The sequence below is a fragment of the Procambarus clarkii genome, chromosome 20, assembly GCF_040958095.1.
Source record: "Procambarus clarkii isolate CNS0578487 chromosome 20, FALCON_Pclarkii_2.0, whole genome shotgun sequence".
Lineage (NCBI taxonomy): Eukaryota > Metazoa > Arthropoda > Malacostraca > Decapoda > Cambaridae > Procambarus > Procambarus clarkii.
In genome coordinates, this window is record NC_091169.1 from 36,851,461 (window position 1) to 36,868,448 (window position 16,988).

The 16,988-nt window shown below is 40.8% G+C and overlaps 1 protein-coding gene across 1 annotated transcript in view; it reads right to left on the reverse strand.

Annotated features, from left to right (window-relative positions):
- Positions 1–447: 447 nt before the first annotated feature.
- Positions 448–16,988, reverse strand: part of LOC138366659 (uncharacterized) — a 48,892-nt gene continuing 32,351 nt past the window's right edge. Inside the window, exons 3-13 of the mRNA XM_069327880.1 lie at positions 15,979–16,102; positions 15,331–15,420; positions 14,584–14,844; positions 14,060–14,202; positions 13,049–13,207; positions 12,043–12,160; positions 11,060–11,137; positions 10,309–10,513; positions 3,887–4,093; positions 3,085–3,180; positions 448–1,323 (exon numbers count right to left, since the gene is read on the reverse strand). Coding sequence (XP_069183981.1) covers positions 1,009–1,323; positions 3,085–3,180; positions 3,887–4,093; positions 10,309–10,513; positions 11,060–11,137; positions 12,043–12,160; positions 13,049–13,207; positions 14,060–14,202; positions 14,584–14,844; positions 15,331–15,420; positions 15,979–16,102 — 1,796 coding nt within the window. The 3' untranslated portion in view covers positions 448–1,008. The remainder of the gene's footprint in view (positions 1,324–3,084; positions 3,181–3,886; positions 4,094–10,308; positions 10,514–11,059; positions 11,138–12,042; positions 12,161–13,048; positions 13,208–14,059; positions 14,203–14,583; positions 14,845–15,330; positions 15,421–15,978; positions 16,103–16,988) is intronic.

Below are 16,988 nucleotides of genomic sequence, written 5' to 3' on the forward strand. Positions count from 1 at the left end.
ATTCGCTAAATACCTAATCACTTTGTTAGCTGATGTTTGTTTATACGTGGAATAATCCTTACACTACCTTGTAAGTGAGCCACGCTCTAGTTAAACGAGTCTGTCTCAACTGAAACTTAATCGTTAATCTTTAGCAAAATTATCGTTTCTTTAATCCATTATTGAATAGCAGAATGTAAATAGTGTTATACACAATATTCCTGAGGATTTTTTTCCAGCTGATTTTTAAACTGAATTAATGTCTTGGCATGTACGGCTATGACGGGTAGGCGGCTCCATGGGTTTATTACCCTAAGAGTGAAAATGTTTCTCCTGTTTTGTCCTGCATTATGGCTTGCTAGACTTAAAACCGATATGCTTCTTGTTTGTGATACATCTGACGTTTTGAAGAAGTTGTCTGGATTCTGCAACTTATTCAGACAGGAGGTGCATATAAAATTTAAAAAATTTAAATTTTGCCCCGAGGGGTGAGTTTATTGGGCAGCGCTACTCATCCTGTGAATGGACACACCGCCATAGCAGCATGTACAACACTTCCCAACAGGAAGAAAACCCGACGTGTTTGCAAGCTCTATAGAAATAAGGGCAAGAAATGTTTTTCCGAACAGAAAATATTTACTAATCTACAAAGCTTGAGGCTACGTAGTCATCTTGTGGAGTGAACTGTGATCTTCCTGGTAGTGGACACTTGAAGGGGTATTCCTGAGACATTTTGGAGATATTTATAAATCAAAACGATATTTTAGTAGATTTATATAGATATTTGTATTGTCATGAGTTGCTAATGCCCATTATATGATGTTACACAATATTGTGACGTATTTTTTCTGATTCTTAAATACGGTGTGTCCCATGAAGATTAAACGTAGTGTATGTAAATACTATAATGTATTTTGAACATGTATATACTTCCCTTCCGTGTTTATAAATAGAATTATGACAAAAGGAAGGATGGCGATGGGTCTATACTCCGTATCCTCCACAAGGCTAGACGTAGCTAGCCTCATGCTACAGATCGAACCGGGTCGGTGGAGGATAAATGGTAGTCAACTGGACGTCGGGGTTATGAGATCCAACAGGTCGTTGGTGATGCCTGCCACTCATCTCCCCGAAGCTGTCTTCACCTCCACATCGACTGGCGTTGCCATATCTGCCATCGTAAGCTGTGCGCCTTGCCTCATGGCCTCCCAGTCTGCTTTCTCTGCCGGATCTGCTCTCAGGATGACCGAGTCTGCCCTCCCGCCCGGCACCTTCCCCGCTACTGGTCCCCGTGAGAGAGGTCTGCTTCGGCGCCAAAGGGGGCGGCGCATCCTCAATTTCAAGCTATGTTAAGAGAGAACATTATTATCAATAATAGTCAGACTTGATCTTATGGACAATGTGTACTATCAATTAATATTCTCACGAACTGCTAGTTAATAATGCCATTTACTACCAATTAATAATTGCTTTAATTGGCTGACAATTGATACTGATCATCATTTGTTACTAATATTGTCAATTGTTTCTACGGAATTACAATGAGTACCGGAATACATTAAGTCTGGCCTTTACTCCCAATTAAGAGTGACTATTAACACCAATTAAGAGTGACTATTAACGCCAACTAAGAGTGATTATTAACGCCAATTAAGAGTGACTATTAACACCAATTAAGAGTGACTATTAACGCCAATTAAGAGTGACTATTAACACCAATTAAGAGTGACTATTAACACCAATTAAGAGTGACTATTAACACCAATTAAGAGTGACTATTAACGCCAACTAAGAGTGATTATTAACGCTAATTAAGAGTGACTATTAACACCAATTAAGAGTGACTATTAACGCCAATTAAGAGTGACTATTAACACCAATTAAGAGTGACTATTAACACCAATTAAGAGTGACTATTAACACCAATTAAGAGTGACTATTAACACCAATTAAGAGTGACTATTAACACCAATTAAGAGTGACTATTAACACCAATTAAGAGTGACTATTAACACCAATTAAGAGTGACTATTAACACCAATTAAGAGTGACTATTAACACCAATTAAGAGTGACTACTAACACCAATTAAGAGTGACAATCTCTGATCAAACATGACGTTAATCGAGAACATTAAAGAGCCTCTTGCCGCTTCCTTGGTCACGATAGCAACACACACGGCGATAGATAACCTATCTTATCTTGAGATAATTTCAGGGCTTTAGTGTCCCCGCGGCCCGGTCCTCGACCAGGCCTCCACCCGCAGGAAGCAGCCCGTGACAGCTGACTAACTCCCAGGTACCTATTTACTGCTAGGTAACAGGGGCATCAGGGTGAAAGAAACTATGCCCATTGTTTCTCGCCGGCGCCCGGGATCGAACCCGTGACCACAGGAGCACGCGCCCAGTGTTCTGTCCGCTCAGCCACCGGCTCCCTAAGTCCCAACTTGACACAGGAATCGAACCCTGCGCCATTGGCCTGTCCCAACATGTCAATATTCCTGCATTTCAAGTTCAAGTACTATTTATTGAGACAAAAAGATATAAGTCAAAAGGATAGAGTAGCTTAGGCTAGTTCTACCCTCCTATCCTTACGGGCTCTTAACACTTTTGTATTAAATGAAAGACACTAAATGAACAAATCTAAATAATCTAAATTCCTAATATATATTAAATTGCTTAAAACACTAAACTAATTTCCTTCATAGTATATTTACAAGTGTTGACCAGACCACACACTAGAAATTGAAGGGACGACGACGTTTCGGTCCGTCCTGGACCATTCTCAAGTCGATTGTAAATCGAATAGACTCGTGATTCAATCGACTTGAGAATGGTCCAGGACGGACCGAAACGTCGTCGTCCCTTCAATTTCTAGTGTGTGGTCTGGTCAACATACTTCAGCCACGTTATTGTGACTCATCGCCTGCATATTTACAAGTGTCTAAATAATCTAAAAAAATCTAATAATCTAAAAAAATCAGTTCTAATCTAAAAAATCTAAATCTAAAAAAATTAGTAAATCTAACCCAATCCTCGTGAAGGGCAGCGTATGTTTAACTTGAATAATAATATTCTTAGAGTTTTTAAGTAGCTCTAAGCCATACTTGGGTATTTGTTGTGATAATAGAGTCCTGGCTGTTGTCCTTCTCGGCGTCTTGCAGGGCTGGTGTGGGTAGCGACAGGAACCCCGACCTCCTTGGCTGTGGGAGGTCGTGGTTCAAGGTTCACTGCTAATATTTACATCTTTGTGTATCTCAGTATGTTATCTGTATCATTTGTTATATGTATGTTATTGTGTATCAGTATGTTATCTCAAGAACCCTGTCAACAGTCAAGACTGTCAAAGAATCTTAACACCGTTCTTGATATATACAAAGGTGTAGGTGTGTATGTGTGTGTGTATGTATTCACCTATTTGTTTTCAACGATTTGTCCCTGCACGATCGAGCGGTTAGCTCTTAGCTCTTGGACTCCGGCCTATCCGACCGGTGGTTGTTTAATGTACTGACTTCTCATTACTTTTTCTTGAATCATATCTATTATAATCCTCTCGATATTGCTCACAAAGGCTGCCTAACTCTCGGGTACCTATTTAATGCTAGGTGAACAATAGGCATCAGATGAAGGGAAATGCTGCCCAAACGTTTCTATCCTGTGACTGGAATAGACTCGTGATCCTCGGCTGTGAGCCGCCGACGTAATCTACTGTGTGTGTGTGTGTGTGTGTGTGTGTGTGTGTGTGTGTGTGTGTGTGTGTGTGTGTGTGTGTCAACCAACAGCAAAGCAAGATATGAACATTGCATATGCTAATTTAACCTGCACTAATTTTTAAATACACATATATCAACAACAATGCTAAACTAAAACTAGACTTCCACTGTATCCGGTGATAGAAATAGCACCAACCTGTGTTGCATTGTTATAATTAACAGCGCCCTGATGCCTAGAGGGTTGGCGGAGGGACCTGCCAGAGATTCCGGAGACGGCAGAGGCCTCTGAGAGGAGCGTGTGAGAGCGAACCAGAGGTGCCAGGGCCCGACAGTGGCACACCTCATGATTCACAGGGTCCACACACCCTGACAGCACCAGTCCCGTAGACAGAAGCTTCTTCATCTGCAGGGGGGAGAGTATCCCAGGTAACATTACGGGTTATTCATGCCCGTGCTATCTCCTATCTTCATCATCAATCAATCAATCAACCCAGGTGACAGACCAGCTTGAGAACACAAACAAGGTGTCAGATGTTGGCCTCCAAGGTGCATATATTGCGAATGACGTGTATCATTTAACGTGTCATATTACGTCATGTTTTATAGATAATGTCCCAGTCACGTGTCGGAAAATCCGACACCATTTAATATATCATACAGATAATAGCTGTGTTGTATAAACAAGTTACCCATAGAAAACGTAACTTGTAGTGGAATTACCGTCTATAGAAAACGGGATATCATCACCACATACTATTATAATTCACCAGCTATTCTGCTGGGAATTGTTCTTAAATACATTAGTCTTTGGACTTTACCATCATAAAAACATCTTATATAAATTAACTTAATTATCAATATTAAAGTAGAGTAAATGTGACCCTTCTATCACGTTCTGAAATCTGGACAATGTAAGCCAGGCGTCAGAGTGGAGGAAGGAGGGCAGCCATTATTGTTTATACTAGACCAGAGGCTCACACGGGAGCAAATTCGGCTCCTGTTAAATTTACTTGGACGTAGTGTTATGGAAACTAAAAGTGTACCATTATCAACACGCTGTCTACAAATTCAAGTTAAGTGTCTATCCGAAACCCATTATCTATCATTAGTGGCCATTAATGTCATTGGGTAGGGTTATCCGGTTAGATCACATGGAAGCCTCATACTAAAGGTAATTAAGCCAGGTCTTTAATGTTCCATGTACTGTATAGTGTTTTCTCTGATATAGCTTGTCATATATAGGATTCTGGCTTCACAGCTAGCGCACTTTTGACAGGTCAAGACGAGGATGCAAGATTATGTGCACCAGTTACTGGGTGATAGAAGCTACCTCAAAGAGGATAATTTGGTGTCTACACTCTAGTTATACCTGGTGGACTAACCTGCTGTACTATAAGAGAAGGAACCTCAACAATGTATGTAGCTATTACTGTAATTTGATTGGCTGCATATGTGTAATATAAACCCCCCCTAATGTGTAGAGGATCGATTTGTGAGATTATGAGATTATTGCAGAAATACAGTCCACTTATCATTATACAAATTGCTATCGAAGTATATAAATTAACGTAAATATAAATTCATATAAATTAAATAAATATAAATCTCACAGGTCGGTTCCCACATTATTTGGACCTTCGGAACCGGAATATTCGGTCCTTTGAACCCACATTTGGTCATCTTAGTACCGGATGAACCAGTTATCCAGTGGATTCATTAAATATACTAGTGCAGTGTTATTTAAACAAAGGCCAGCCAGTCAAAGACGGAAGCGTAGCCTCGTGGGAGCTCAGGAGCCTCCCTCAGCCCAGATCTGCCTCATCAGCGGTTTCATGCACACCCACAGATATTTGGTGGCGTGTTATTTCGTGAAATGACAGCGCTAATATAGAAGCCATCCAAATTAGTGACTGTGTCTTCGCGAGATTGTTCACGGATTTCGTGGTGTTACATTTCGCGAGAGATTATCCACGAATTTTGTGGAGTTTATTTCGCGAGGTCACTAATAATATTTAATACTTCTTGATAATATTAGAAGTTTCATAGAGGCTAATTAAGAGGCTATTATCAATAATTGTGTATATTATTTCTCCAAAATAGAGAATTATTTAATATATATTGCACTAGTGATCACAGTATAATATTTACTAATTGCCAACCCACAACAGGGTAGGATATGACTAGTTGAACTATTATTGTTCATCCTAGTCCCATTATTACAATAGTCAGTTGTACTATATTGAACAACCTAACACCATTAATGAATGGTCCAGACCCTATTTTGGGTGTAATTTTTATCAACTCGAGTTGAGTTGTATATATAATAAATTACTTATGATCATTACACCTTTGAGTGATTAATTAGTGTCTCTACCATCCTAGGGTGATATAGAAGAGCTAACCTAAAGGTACTTCCAGTGACACTGGTTTATCACTCAAATCATTAGTGTGTATGATTGTATATATATAATGTGTATTAATTTTAAGTGCTAACCTCTAGTAGAGGTAGGATTATTGCCTAGTGAGTGCAGAATTTACCCTAGGCTACCATTAGTACTTGCTCACAATTTATGAGCCAGTGGTGCCCAATTAACAAGTCACCATGACTAATCCACAGAAAGCAAAGCGTGCTTTAATATCAAGCAAACGCCAACTAACAAGAGATCTCAACCAATATGAACAGTTGTTATATGAGCCTGTAATTAATTATCGTCGGTTGAAAATACCACTGTTGCAGATTCAAACCCAATTGCATATATTGAAAGCAAATAGGAAATCTTACCAAAATCAGGTCCACGACGACGACGACATAGTAGTTGAAGATGTGGAACCATTCCTGTCTGACCTTGCACAATATGAAGAAGAAACTCAAGGCAGGTTGGAACATTTACACAGGATAATTGAATCAGAACAAATAGCAAGTACATCAAATAAAGTAGATAATGTTATGGATGATCTGGATCTTTTTGAGAATAAATGTAAAGCCAGATTAGATCCTTTAATCAACAAGGATAAAGCTTCACCCAGTAAAGCTTCACCCACTACAGCTTCACCCAATAATATACCACCAGAAATTAAGCAGTTTTCAGACAATTTATCCACAGTCTCTGTGGTTTCTGAAAACCCAATACCTGAAGCTACTAAGTTAACATGCCTCCAAACTAGAGGTGAAGCTGAACCAGTAGTAGAAAATGTAAATGAAAATAGCGACAGCACTAATTTCCCAGTCCAGCTTCCTAGGAATAATGCTGGCAATGAGAAAACTGTCATACATCTAGTACTACAATTGCTGGATTTACCTCAACCTGATCAGACTGCTGACTCATTACAATCCTTCAGCATGGAGTTTGAGTCACTACTAAGAACATTCAGACTTAAGGTTGATATAACTACTAGTGAATGGATGACCAAAGTAGTCCTTCAACGAAAATTGTCCAGCGATATACTAGATGAATTATATGCACATCAACATAACACCATCCTGACAGTACAGGACATCACTGAAGGTTTACATTCCATCATAAACAAACGACGAGCAAATGAGGAAGTTAAAGCCTCTTGCAAGCCTTCAGAAATAGAAAATAATAGTCAATTAAAGGGTAAAACAACCACCCCAAATAAACATCAACCAATTACTCAAACATCAAGTTGCAGAAAATCTGACAATGCAGCAGCAACCTCCAAGCCTACTGTTACTAGTTCACCCAAACCGGTAACTTCCAAACGTGCAGTAGGCTGGGGGACTTGTATGTTCTGCAAAAAGAAACATTCAACATACTGTTGTGCTAATTATCCAACCAGAGACACTCGTATGGAGCGACTCCAGGAATTAGGGAGATGTGCAAGGTGTCTCAAGTCACACAACATAGACTATTGTGATACCCAATTCAACACCTGCAACAGGTGTAGAAGAGGTAGGCACCATGCAGCACTGTGCAAATATACGAAATTAACGTATTCAAGACCCAAGGTGGAAGATAGCATTCCCACCACAGTACAGTACTGCAAGGTGCAACAAACAAAGAGTGTCCATTCGGCAAAGTCTAAAGGTAATACGACTTTGCCTACTGCCCAAATTACCATCCTGAATAAGAGGGCCAAGGTCCATACCCGTGGGTTGTTTGACCAAGGATCCCAAAGAACATATATCACTAAAAAGCTGGCAGATGAACTACAATTAAGGCCTGTAGCCCAGATGTCATTCAACATCTCAGGGTTTGTAACAGATGCAGGACCTCAAGTCTACCAGGTGGTACAACCATCAGTACGCTTAGGCAGGTACGTCTGTCGAGTACAAGCCATTGTGGTGGACAAAATACCAGTAGACCTACAAGTTCAAGGTCTGAGAGCAACAGCCAAATTCCTGAGAAATAGAGGAATAAAATTGGCAGATAATATTAAGTCTGATCACCTCACCGACTTCGGTCTCCTTGTAGGGACAGACTATTGTCATCGATTCATCGGTAGCCCTACTAAATATCAGGGCATAACCATGTTAAACTCTGCAGGAGGTAAATTACTCTCAGGCCCAGTATCAAGCCTGAGGAGACCTATGACTGCAGATAAACAATACCAGTAGAAATCTAAATTTGTCAGCTGATTATATTTCTCCAGTAGCATTATACTAAGGAGATTACAGCTGACTATAGTAACAGAGGTTGATGTTAGTATCATCATTTAAAGCTGAAGATGAGTTCATGAGGCCTCAGTGGCAAATCAGTGAACAGTAGCCTAAAACAGCTACAAGTCACTGCGACCAATGTCACTGAACCCACTGCAGTCTCAGAACCATACTTTACTTTAATGATGAGCTATTCAATCCTCTGAATCAATTAACTAAATTAAACCCCAATAAATCTGATGACTGATTTGATACATTTATTATTTAATCAAGATGTATTCCATGGGCCTCAGTGTTTATATATCAGTGACCAGTTACCTGAAGAAACTTCAAGTTATATCTAAGGTCACTGATCTCACTGCAGTCCCTGAATCATACTTGACTGTAGTACTTGATCACATCCAGTCTTCTGGGTTAAATAATATGTAATTAGGCTTGAATATTAGCCTTTCAAGAGTTGACAGGGAAATGAAATCGCATTAGACTTCTAACCCCTGCAACTCTAGTACGGGACATCCGTCCTGTACGAACAGACACACAAATGTGTGATTACTAACTACTAACATCATTAATGTAATAATTCGATGGAGGAGTATCGGTGTTCGTCTGTTCTAAACAGGACTTCGACCCGTGAGCAGCCCCCTGGGGAATTATGTCGGAAAATCCGACACCATTTAATATATCATACAGATAATAGCTGTGTTGTATAAACAAGTTACCCATAGAAAACGTAACTTGTAGTGGAATTACCGTCTATAGAAAACGGGATATCATCACCACATACTATTATAATTCACCAGCTATTCTGCTGGGAATTGTTCTTAAATACATTAGTCTTTGGACTTTACCATCATAAAAACATCTTATATAAATTAACTTAATTATCAATATTAAAGTAGAGTAAATGTGACCCTTCTATCACGTTCTGAAATCTGGACAATGTAAGCCAGGCGTCAGAGTGGAGGAAGGAGGGCAGCCATTATTGTTTATACTAGACCAGAGGCTCACACGGGAGCAAATTCGGCTCCTGTTAAATTTACTTGGACGTAGTGTTATGGAAACTAAAAGTGTACCATTATCAACACGCTGTCTACAAATTCAAGTTAAGTGTCTATCCGAAACCCATTATCTATCATTAGTGGCCATTAATGTCATTGGGTAGGGTTATCCGGTTAGATCACATGGAAGCCTCATACTAAAGGTAATTAAGCCAGGTCTTTAATGTTCCATGTACTGTATAGTGTTTTCTCTGATATAGCTTGTCATATATAGGATTCTGGCTTCACAGCTAGCGCACTTTTGACAGGTCAAGACGAGGATGCAAGATTATGTGCACCAGTTACTGGGTGATAGAAGCTACCTCAAAGAGGATAATTTGGTGTCTACACTCTAGTTATACCTGGTGGACTAACCTGCTGTACTATAAGAGAAGGAACCTCAACAATGTATGTAGCTATTACTGTAATTTGATTGGCTGCATATGTGTAATATAAACCCCCCCTAATGTGTAGAGGATCGATTTGTGAGATTATGAGATTATTGCAGAAATACAGTCCACTTATCATTATACAAATTGCTATCGAAGTATATAAATTAACGTAAATATAAATTCATATAAATTAAATAAATATAAATCTCACAGGTCGGTTCCCACATCACGAGTCTAGGAACAAACGTCACGGGTCACGAGTCATCTGATAGACGGTAAGGAACACAGGTCACGCACGACGTGAACCCGTTACGCAGATAGACGTACGTAACGTGATAGACGTTAAGGAACACAGGACACGCACAACAGGCAGCTATTAACAGGTAACAATCCACAACACAACAGGTTTTAAGTTAATTAATTCAATAATACTTTCCTTGATGCAATATAAACCCAATATAAAAATGGGCGCTAACACTTACTATAATTAATGTTACTTTCTATACAAATGTTCATTATCTCCTCACGAAGAATTGTAATAACACTGTAGCGCCTCTGCAGTACTTGCCTTCTTCCTCTGCTTCTTGAGGCTGCTGTAGAGGATGGCGCAGACGACGACCAGGACGATGAGGAGTGCCGCCAGGATGATGGAGAGCACGAACCATCCCTGCACGGGCATCAGGAACCAGTTGGGGTTGTGGTACACGGGCAGCTGGGGCGCGGTCACTGTCTTCGGCTCGAACTCCATCTCGGCGACACTTTCCTTGATGTACCTGTGGAAGTGGCAGGACGGATGACTGCCAGTTAGACCACCAGCGTCAAGTCTAGGCTAGACTAGACCACTAACGTCAAGTCTAGGCTAGACTAGACCACCAACGTCAAGTCTAGGCTAGACTAGACCACTAACGTCAAGTCTAGGCTAGACTAGACCACCAGCGTCAAGTCTAGGCTAGACTAGACCACCAACGTCAAGTCTAGGCTAGACTAGACCACCAACGTCAAGTCTAGGCTAGACTAGACCACCAACGTCAAGTCTAGGCTAGACTAGACCACCAACGTCAAGTCTAGGCTAGACTAGACCACCAGCGTCAAGTCTAGGCTAGACTAGACCACCAACGTCAAGTCTAGACTAGACTAGATCACCAACGTCAAGTCTAGGCTAGACTAGACCACCAGTGAGAAAGAACATCTGACGTGTATTACAGAAATGAAACATAGAGGAACATTAATTATCAAAAACTGCTAAAAGCAGGTTAGCAGAAGAAAATGGCGATAGCGTTAACCTATAAATTGATAAGGCGGTTAAGTTATAGACTGACTTGGGGACGAAGGTGGAGTGGGTGTCCTGGAAAGGTCCGACGGGCAGAGCCTGATCCACAACCCGTCTTGTAGTTCCCCTGTAACATAATACATAAGTTAATCCACTACTTAACCCTAGTGTACACACGCACACACACACACCAATAGGCTCAGGAACCTGTACACCTGTTGATTGACGGTTGAGAGGCGGGACCAAAGAGCTAAAGCTCAACCCCCGCAAGCACAACTAGGTGAGTTCACACAAACAGGACCAAAGAGCCAAAGTTCAACCCCCGCAAGCACAAATAGGTGAGTACACTTACACACATACAGATATGCTACTGAATATCAACATAATCCACATCCACACTTCACCTGGCTCTATGATCTGCGAAACACCATCAATTTTATATTTGGTCTTTATAAAGTTTTCCCAAATATGTTTATGTCTTAACTCATCCTCCAAAAATGATAGAACCTATAGCACCTATTTGGTCTACAAAAATGGACTGTTGTAGCCAATAGTGCTCACGTTTTGTACTATTGTGTAGATAGCACAAAATACATAAAGTAAAACCAAATCTAAACTTTCCTAGGCCTAGTATAGCACATATATGTACTAAATTAAGCCTAAGATAGCATATATTATGCCTAGAATTGCTTATTTAGGCCTTAGACATATTAGGCTAGGTTCATTAGATATCTTTTTATTTTTATGCATGCCATTTGGGGTAATCCAACAGCACAAAATGTGAACTTTTTGGGGTCCAACAGCCCATTACTCTATGTTTGACCAAATAGTTACTATAAGTATCTTCATTTTCTAAGGAATATAACAAAAATGAAGAGCAAAAAGTGTACCCTGAACCAATGTCGGAAACAGTATTTAGTAATTAAAATTATAATTGTGTGCACGTGCACTAGTCGCACCTGCAATGACAACATATGCACATGTTGCGAACACTACACTACAAGGGAGTAGGTTCTACAGGTTCGTACCCACCTGGCAATAGGCTTTTGCGTGTTTCTGGGTTTAGTTCTCTGGAGGATGGGAGGCGGAGCGTACACATCGCCAGCCACAAAGTTATAAGGGCTGTTGTCTGGTCTTGTGTACCCAGTAACTGCGGGAGAGGCAGGTTAGAGAAATTTAGTTTATATTAGTTTAGTTCATTTATTATGCGCTCCATACCCATCTTGTGGGTAGTAGTGGACGCCATACCTATCCTGTGGGGGGTAATGTACACCAATACCCCATGGTATTGGGGTACATGGTGACCCCATACGGCCATACCTATCCTGTGGGCGGTAGTGGAAAGAGGTTCGAGACACATAAATAGTTCAGAAATTTAACCCCCAAAACTGTTTAGCTAAGCAAGATACAGTTTTGATAAGCTAATTACATAGTTTAATGTATATATTCTTTATGTTGTTAGAGAAGGCTAACCAAAGTGCACACATAATCGATAATCTGCTTCACATCTAATCAAGGATTAACATACCATTAATATACACTACTAATCAGGGGCCCCAGTATGACTAGGACAGGTATTTTAGTTATGTTAATTTTGTTTACTTTCTCAGTTGAGCTTGTTGTCGAAATACAGCCTACAATAGCTTTTGTCTGTGGCTGACTGGTGTTATCCTGCAACCTGTGGGTACAAGAGTATGTAAATCATGTACGATACTTTAGCCATGCAATCCAAATTTTGTAACTTATTTCGTGTAATATATCTGTTTCTGATTAACCGAATCATGCAAGACAACAGTCTATAGCTACCAGAGCCTTGTAACACAATAAACAGGGGTTACTAAGGTCATACAATGCAACACAACAGACTATGGCTTCCTGCAACATTACATTTTGTTGCTCTCTGAATCCTACAGTGCAACAGTATGGGCTATTTTATTCTCATAATACAATACACATTACTATTTGAATTATGGATATCAATAGTTTGGGCTACTATATGTGTGGAACGTGTGTCATGCGCCACAACAGTCTGGAGTACCTGGGTGTCTGCTGGGAACGTTGGTGGCTTGAGGGCCCCGTTGTCCTGGGCTGGCTTCGTGACCAGCACCTGCAGCCCCAGCACGGTGGCTGATCTTCGGTCTTACACCCGATTTAGTGATGGTGCCCAGTGGCGTGAGGGAGGCGGTGGAGGAGTCACCTGCGGAGACTAAGAGTTACATGGATGTCCTCCGGAGGATGAATTAAGGCAGGAGCAGACTCTGAAGGCACCCGACTAGGCTACCAGAATACACGCATCAGTTTTCTACCATAGTAAATACCTTGTGCTTAGTTATGATTGCATTTTCCAGAAACCATATTTTGCAGACAAGTTTTTAAGATAAAACTTAAAAGATGTCAAAATATTACTTGTAGCAGCCGCCTAGCTGAATAACGTACTATAAACAAATACGGCAACGAATACACAGTATGCGATGAATATACAAGGAATTTTTTTAGCGTAAGGGCTCAAACTGTCCAAATGGGATGGAATTTACTATTCTGTAAGGGAGTTACGTACCTTATAAACACCTACCCGATCACTCGTGAGGAAAAATTGGCTTCTCACACTTACAATAGTTCCTCTTGGACCGAAACGAGGTTGTCTCATCGAACCTTATAAGACTATACACAATAAATACAAAATCTCTTTTGGTACTAACAAAAAAACTTATATAAAATAAATCGTAATTTTCAATCCTAATTAACGTGAAGAATTTTAGGAACCTTTGTTTTACCGTTGTCATCCATGCCCGAGAGTTCCACGCTGGTTGTTCCAGATATAACTATGGGCTAAAACAAATCCACAAGGGCCATGAAGAGGATTCGAACCTACGTCCGAGATCATCCCAGACGCTGCCTTAATCGACTGAGCTATTGAGCATGATCAATGGGATGATCTCGGACGTGGATTTGTTCATTGATGCATCACGCAATTGTGATTTCTGTGTATAACTATAGGCTAGTTGTGCACACGCGAGTACAGGCTGTCTAGCCGTGACGGTACGAGTACCTGTGTGTGCCGGGCTAGGGGCGTCGTCCACCAGGCCTCTGCGGGAAGGTGTTGGGTCAGAGGGTTGACGGGGTGCAGGTTGCTGGGGCTTCCTTGGCGAGGCTGCTCCTACCACATCAGGGCCGGCTGGCCTCACCACGCTACTGAAAAAATGTAGTTGTAGTTCAATTTATGGTGAAATTTAAGGAAAAACTATTTGCTATGTTCTACTAGAATTCACAACGTCTTGTTATCTTATTTGCAATTGTAGTTTACGGGTAACTACATGTACCAGATGGCTATAAATGAGTGTGTTCCAGCTATCAAGATATCTCTACCCTTACAGACGAGTAGTCACAATAACGTGGTTGAAAAATGTTGACCAAACCACACACTAGAAAGTGAACAGACGACGACGTTTCGGTTCATCCTGGACCATTCTCAAGTCGATTGTGTGCCACAATCGACTTGAGAATGGTCCAGGATGGACCGAAACGTCGTCGTCTGTTCACTTTCTAGTATGTGGTTTGGTCAACATCTCTAACCTTGTTGGAGGCAGGGTGGATGGTGGAGGGAGCAGTGCGAGGGTGGCAGCGGTGGTGTATCTGGAGGTGGACGGCAGCAACTTGGACGGCCGGAACTGAGGCTTCTGTGGCTGCTTCTCCACAGGAGATTGTGGACGTTCCTGCGGACGTGGGTGAGGTCTTTGTGGGCGTGGCTGGTGTGTGTTTTGGTGTGGTGGAGGCACTAGCGGGGAGCCGCCAAGAGGTACCGGGTGAGCGGCGCTGTAGTATATGACAGGTTCTCTGGAGATAACATGATCGTTGTCATAGACACTTCCCTGAAACTATGGTAAGTTCTGTACCAGTCTAACGTTCTCCAATACATATTTACCTATTAGTCCAATTGGCTATGCACATATGCGCACCCATACACAAACATAAGACACCTGCATGAATGCACACGCACACACACATACATGCACGAGCGTACTCACTAACCTTCACAAACATGAAATAATTTTACCCACCAATTTTTTTTACCCAAATACCCACTCACGCCTGCTTTTCTTGTTTTGTATAATTTATTATGTGCCCTATTATGTGGGATACTTTGCTGTTTATTTATATACAAGAAGGTACATTGGGGGTTAAGAGAGTACATAATAATGATGATGGATTTTACATTCTTATAAAGCCACTAGCACGCATAGCTTTCGGGCAAAATAGGCTATGATAGGCTACTTTCTGCTGGCAAATTTAGGAGGAGCTCAATTGAAGATGACTACTGACCTGGGGTGGTGATAGGCGCCCATGGAGAGGCTAGAGGCCCCGAAGTTGATGGAGTGTGGCTCTACCCTCCTGATGGGGGCAACACCTGACCTAAAAAGACAAATTTTCGGTCACGTGACAAGATTCGAACCCTGCGTCGCACCCATGTCTCACGTCTCATACCCGTAAAGACACAATACTTAATCCCGCATTTGGGAATGATTATACGATCACCTAGTATAATATTCCTGTTCCTGAATAACAATTTCATTTGTTAATGGGTGGTAACTTATTTTCTGACTGCTTATGCTTCCAAAGTATAGAAAGTGACTATTCCATAAAATAAGCCAACAAAAAATCGAAATCCGTAAACAAAAAATCGAAATATGAAAAAAAACAATAAATCCGCCAACAAAAAATGTCAAATTCCATAAAAAACATCCATAACTTACCTGTGAGAGTAAGAGAGTACACATAACTTACCCGTGAGTGTGAGAGAGTACACATAACTTACCCGTGAGTGTGAGAGAGTACACATAACTTACTCGTGAGTGTGAGAGAGTACACATAACTTACCCGTGAGTGTGAGAGAGTACACATAACTTACTCGTGAGTATGAAAGAATACACATAACTTACCCATGAGTGTGAGAGAGTACACATAACTTACCCATGCGTGTGTGAGAGGTGTGAGGGCCGGGGAGCGCCCACACGCAGGCGGGCGCCAGGGTAATTCTTGCGGTATTTGGACTGGTCCGGGAGCAGCCCCTCCGTCAGTCGTGGAGGCGGCAGGTCTGAGGGAGTCATAAACTGTCAAGTCAGGTACTGACAATGTTTACATCCTGCAACATTCATATACTTATTTTTATACATGGCGGAAATGTTTACAATATTATTACGTCTCCATCAGAGGATACCCCTAATGGTTTAGGCCTGTTTGTTTACCAAAGGCTTCGTTTCCAGCCGATGTATTGAACTACATACATCTTCGTATTGAACTAAAACTAAAGTATTCAAGTGTACTTGCAAACTAGAACCTCAGATTAAAACTGGGCTGATGATTCAAGGTTAACACTGAGACAAGGAGAATTGACCAGATGAATGACTCTCCTGTGAATGGCATCGCGAATTTTAATGGTGGAAGAAGTGAAGTAAAATATCTTTTGAACCTGAAGTGAATTCCATTCTTATTTGAAACAGTCTTCAATTCTATATAACAATCTTGGCTTTGCGATTATGGAACGAATACGTTACGGTAGGCTATTTAACTTTTCGTTATCTTATACTTAAATAATCCAGTGCCAAAGCAACATGTAGCTATAGATTTTTAGGCACAGGGGGAGTTATCAAGCTCCACATATATACTGTTAGTTATGTTCATATTACTGTATTCACAATAACCATAGGGCAGACGACACATTAGTAAAGATAAATATATTCAATAGCTTCTGCTGAAGTTATCAAAGAAAATGAATTTCCTAAAACACAAAGAAAACGAAGTAAATTGTAAGATTAGATGGATAACAAATGTATATTGATTCTTTTGACCAAAATTTCTTTATACGCGTATAAGGAGCTGTGACATGTTTAGACCCGATAATTATACGTACTGGCAACATAAAAAATCCACTAGACAGTGTGATATCGAATAGATATAGAATATCATACATAATAGGGTAG